Source organism: Asparagus officinalis, chromosome 1 (assembly GCF_001876935.1).
Source record: "Asparagus officinalis chromosome 1, Aspof.V1, whole genome shotgun sequence".
Taxonomy (NCBI): domain Eukaryota; kingdom Viridiplantae; phylum Streptophyta; class Magnoliopsida; order Asparagales; family Asparagaceae; genus Asparagus; species Asparagus officinalis.
In genome coordinates this window covers 35740332-35745190 of record NC_033794.1, presented here as the reverse complement: position 1 = coordinate 35745190, position 4859 = coordinate 35740332, and the positions used below count along the sequence as shown (strand labels likewise).

The 4859-nt window shown below is 39.8% G+C and overlaps 1 protein-coding gene across 6 annotated transcripts; it reads right to left on the bottom strand.

The window, feature by feature from the left end:
• On the bottom strand, positions 343 to 4178 carry LOC109822714. Of its 6 annotated transcripts, none has more exons than XR_002242248.1 (2): positions 2714 to 4178; positions 343 to 911 (listed from the first exon to the last, which is right to left on the bottom strand). XR_002242248.1 is itself a non-coding variant. In XM_020388949.1 (2 exons), exons 1-2 carry the CDS (start codon positions 3004 to 3006, stop codon positions 581 to 583), a joined length of 567 nt encoding a protein of 188 aa, XP_020244538.1. In that variant the 5' UTR covers positions 3007 to 4178; the 3' UTR covers positions 343 to 580. The 6 variants fall into 6 exon arrangements, 2 of the variants coding, with proteins under 2 accessions (XP_020244538.1, XP_020244546.1); XR_002242247.1 differs by having other exon boundaries at positions 343 to 903; XR_002242250.1 differs by having other exon boundaries at positions 2730 to 4178.

Here is a 4859-nt window from a genome sequence, read left to right as displayed (position 1 = left end):
TTGACGCTAGTGTGGCATTTTATTGTTATCACATTTCTACTTGATCGATTCTTTAGTATAACTATAACAAGACTTTCTTCTTGTTGTACGCTAGTTTTTAGGGCATAATACAAAAAAAAATTTTGAGCAACCTTCTGAATATTTAATCATAAATAGATTCTCTAATTTGCTATCTATTAAACAACCAGAAAACGTGGTACTGTAAAAATTTTCAGAAATATTTTACCTAACAAATTTTAATCATCACTTCTCAACTTGATAATAGAGAAATACATTTTTAATCATAGTTATTTATCATTTTATAGTTTGCTGCGGTGTCTTAACAAAATATAAGAATAAGTATAATTTATGAAAGATGCGTAGAATTATATAAGAAAAGAATTTACACTGTCCATAATATTGAAGAAGATCCAAATTTTTTGGCCGGCTATACCGTTCACTTTCAAACTTGACCCTTTTAACACAACCTGGAAAGCTCTTACATTCACATAGGAAAACAAACGGAATTAACAGAAAAAACTCCGCCAGACCTTCTTCAATTCCCTCTCCCTTCACCCCCAATGAATTCAGCTGCTGCCTCTTATGATGAAGAGGCCATCCTGTTGAAGCTCCAAAATGCCCAATCCAACCTTCTCGCTGTTCTTGCTGAATCCTCGGAGCTGAACAGAAACCTGGCTGCTGGTGATAAGCGCCTTTCCTTTGGCCTTGAGACTGTCGCTGCTGCATCTGATGCTGTTGCGCCTCTACAGACCCAGCATATTGCCGCGAAAGCACTTCGCTCGCGCATCAACCGTGCAGTCTCACCTGCTCTCTTGGTTCTTGACAATTTTGCACTTGTTGAGTCCCTCCAGCGTCGTCTCCTCTCACTCTCTGATGATACAAGCACCAGGTATGTCTATAAATCTGGAAAACTATATGATAGTTACTGTTTACTGGATAATTGTGCATCAAAAGAAAAAAGAAGCATCGAACTAATGCACTAAGATCCAAACCTTCTACTTTGCACTGACACATCATTCAATTTTCAAATTGGATCAGTTCAATATCTTCTCATGCCACAAATTTATTCAGTGCATATCGGACAGATATAATCAGAGAAGTCGATATGCCATCAATTAATTTAACCATTGTTTGTAAACTCTTTTCAAGGATAGACGATTCTTGATGCACCATTCATCCTATTAACACAAAAAACTGCGCAATTTCTGCTATAAATTTTAGTCTATGGTACTGAGAGACATTATTAAATATGATACTGGTATATTTTTATCAGAAAACTGTGTAAAAGGTAATGGTCAAGGCATAGTTAAATATAAGGATGGATAGTTCTTGATGTATCAATTATAATTTAGACAGGTGTGCTATAATTTCTCCAGCACTTATGTATCACTCATAATATCCTTGAGTCTTGACAACAGGCCTCACTTATCTCGGCTTCTAAAATACGTAGACTGCGTTAACCGCCTAAATACAGCGATTGGGGCTGTGACCGTTGGGTGCGAACCAGCAGTTCTAAGGCTCCAGGAGGCAGTCGAGTTCTTGAGCCGGACGAAGTCAACGGATCAACTAAGGATTCATCGGTTGAGGGAAACGTTAGCGGCGATCAAGGCTCTGTATGAGTCGGAAGTGGATGCGATGAGGTACGAGGGTGTGTTCGACGAGGCACTGGTCAGGTTGCAGGATGAGTACGAGGCCATACTGCAGCAAATCAAGCATGAAGGGATCAGAGAAGCAGCTGAAGGAGGTGAAGAGGGGGATGTTGATGCAGAGGTTGATCGTGAAGCAGAGAAGAAGCAATTGGGTTCGGAACTTGAAGTTGAAGTACTTGGTCGGATATCGGAGACGCTGGCTTCTAATGATTGTTTGGATATCTGCATTGATATCTATGTCAAGGTACATGGATTCAATTGAAGTAGTAGTACTTCCTTGTTGAATATAATTTAATCAGTACATTAAAAAATGATCTATTTATCTCAAAGGGTTGAGACAGAAATGGTCTATGCATAAAGTATTAAGGGATTGTAAAAGATTTTATTAACTCAGAATTGGATTTTGCAATGGTCTATGCAGAAAGGATGAAGGAATTGTATAAGGTTTTATTATCTAAGAATTATTAGATTTAAGGGGCATGGTACAGTTTAAGAATATGCCTTTTACAAGCAGTAGACTAACGCTCAATTACTCTGTATTCAATTTAGTCTATTTGAAGACCTGGGAAAAGATTGTATTCATGGTATAAATATCGCTTTAGTGTATAAATATCACTTTAGAGCAGAAGAGTATAAATCTTTTCTTAGAAAAATGCTAGACTATAAGACTGTAACCATTAAGTTCTTATCACAAGTTTGAAGTTTTGGTGTATGAAAGAGGATTAAGATGATATCAGATTAATCCTGATTGAAATCTGACTGAACCATGCATTTAAAGAAGATTAAAAAAATTACTCCTGCATGAATAGCAGTTTACACTTCAGTCTCGTGTGAAGGTACAATATCACAAATTTCTATCAATCATACTCTTATGCTCTAGAATTTTATTTGGCTTACAACAGAAATTAATTTTTATTTTAATTTTGTAGGGAACTAGTTTCTTTTGTTCTTGTTTCATATTGTTTACGCACTTCCACAATATATCCTGAACCATCAGAAACTAATCTAAGCAGGTAAGATACCGAAGGGCAGCAAAGGCTCTGATGAGGCTAAACCCAAGATACCTCAAAACTTACGCACCAGAAGAAATAGACAAAATAGAATGGGAAGTCTTAGAATCAGCAATCACTCTCTGGATCCAACACTTCCAACTTGCGGTAAACTCCGTTTTCCTTGCCGAAAAACACCTCTGCAAGCGAGTCCTCTCCGGCATCATGGACGGCACGATCTGGCCTGCATGCTTCGCAAAAATCGCTGATAAAATCATGGCTGTCTTCTTCCGTTTTGGCGAAGGCGTCGCTCGCAGCTCCAAAGAGCCCCAAAAGCTCTTCAAACTCCTTGACATGTATGATTCCATGGATAAAATTCGCAGCGAGTTTTTTCAAGTTTTTGATGGTGAGTCCGGAGTTGATATATGTGCTCGTTTTCGCGAGCTTCAAAAGTTATTGGTTCATGCTGCATCTAAAGTGTTCTGGGAGTTTGGTCTCCAGATTGAGGGACTTGAAGATGGTTCTCCTCCGCCTTCTGATGGATCTGTACCAAAAATTGTCAGATATGCTGTGAACTACTTGAAATGTCTCGCTGGTTGCGGATACGCTTCAGTAATGGGCCAAGCACTGCGAATAGAGAAAACATGGAAAGCAGGATATCTATCGAAGGCGGAGCCCGATGAGAATCTACTAAGAGAGGCGATATCGAATGCTCTCGATGCACTGCAGAGAAATGTAGAGGCAAAAAGGAGCAAATACAAAGATAAAACAACATCTCATGTATTGGCAATGAACACATATTGGTATATGTATATGAGAACCAGAGGCTCAGAGCTGGCCAAATTGGTAGGAGAGGATATAATGAAAAAAAAATACAAGGCTGCGGCCGAGGAGGCAGCTTATTCTTACCAAGCGCAGGCATGGGGCCCTCTGGTGAAGTGGCTCCAGAGAGAGGAGGAGTCGCCGAGAGAGCGGATGGAGGTGTTTACGAGAGAGTTTGAGGAAATTTTAAGGAGGCATCAGAAATGTTATTGCGTTCAGGACGACGATTTGAGACATCAGATTGGAGGGGCAGTGGTCAAGATTGTTGTGCCGGCGTATGAAGAGTTTTTGAGTCTGCATTCGAGGGTTTGTCAGGGGAGATCGTCGGTTTTAGCTCCGGACTCGATGAGGGAGATTTTGAGTAGGATTTTTGGTGGAGAGACTGTTGAGGTGGTGAAGTTTAAGAGGAGAGAGTTTAGAAAGGGGGAAGATGAGGAGAAGGTTGATGAAGGAGGTAGCTTCGGGAGAAGGAAGGAGAAGGAAAGAGGAGGAGAGAGATTTAGGAGGAAGGAAAGAGGAAGCTTTGGGAGGAAGGGGGAGCAAGGCGAAGAGCGAGAAAACTCCGAGAGGAACGATGAGAGGAAGGAGGAGGAGAAGGAAGAAAGGGCAATTGTGCATGGAAGAAGAGAGATTAAGAATGTAGAGGAGGAGGAGGAGGAGAGGGTTGGAGGAGATGAAGGAAGAAGGACAATGGTGGAAGGAGAGAAGAGAATATTTAGGAGGAGAAGAGCGATCAAGAATTAAGTAGAGAATAGGGAGGGAAAAGGAGAGGAAATTAAGAGGGAGGTGGAAGAAGCAAAGACAAATTTTAGGAGGAGAAGGTTCAAAAATGGAATGGAGGGAGGAAGTGGGCCTTTAGAGATGAACAAGTTTGAAGCAGAACATGTTTAACGGAAATTATCATATTTTTATTGTGCAAATGATTCGTGGGATGATACTGCATAGTAAGAGCCATATGAATACTTGAGAAGATATATGTTCTTATTTTAGGTCTAGAGCACCGTTTAGAGGGATCAAAAGAGATGAAAGCTACATGTATAACTTTGAAATGTGTTTGTAACTTGTATAGTCATAAAGTGTTGTTTTCTTTATATAAGAAAGGCATGCCCAACACCGTTGTCAGGAATCATATTAAACAAAGGGGACAATTTGCAAAATAGTCCGTTTTTGCTAATTATTTAGCAAAATAGACTATTTTGCTAAATAATTAGCGAAATAGACATCTTTTTGGTCAACAGGCCAAAAAGAGGTCTATTTTGCAAAACAGCTCAGAAACATACGGGACTAGTAGTCCCGTATGTTTTAATCACGGATTAGTGAACTCAGAAAATTTCACAAAACATTGAGATGAACTCAGAAAACATACGGGACTACTAGTCCCGTATGTTTTAATCACGGA

Excerpts from the sequence above, each read along its gene's own strand:
- LOC109822714 (XM_020388949.1), bottom strand. The coding sequence starts at position 3,006 with ATGGAATCATACATGTCAAGGAGTTTGAAGAGCTTTTGGGGCTCTTTG. Across the intron at positions 871-2,729 it reads TATTTTGTCTATTTCTTCTG|AGAGTGAGAGGAGACGACGC; the intron begins GTGCGTAAGTTT and ends TTGTATCATCAG.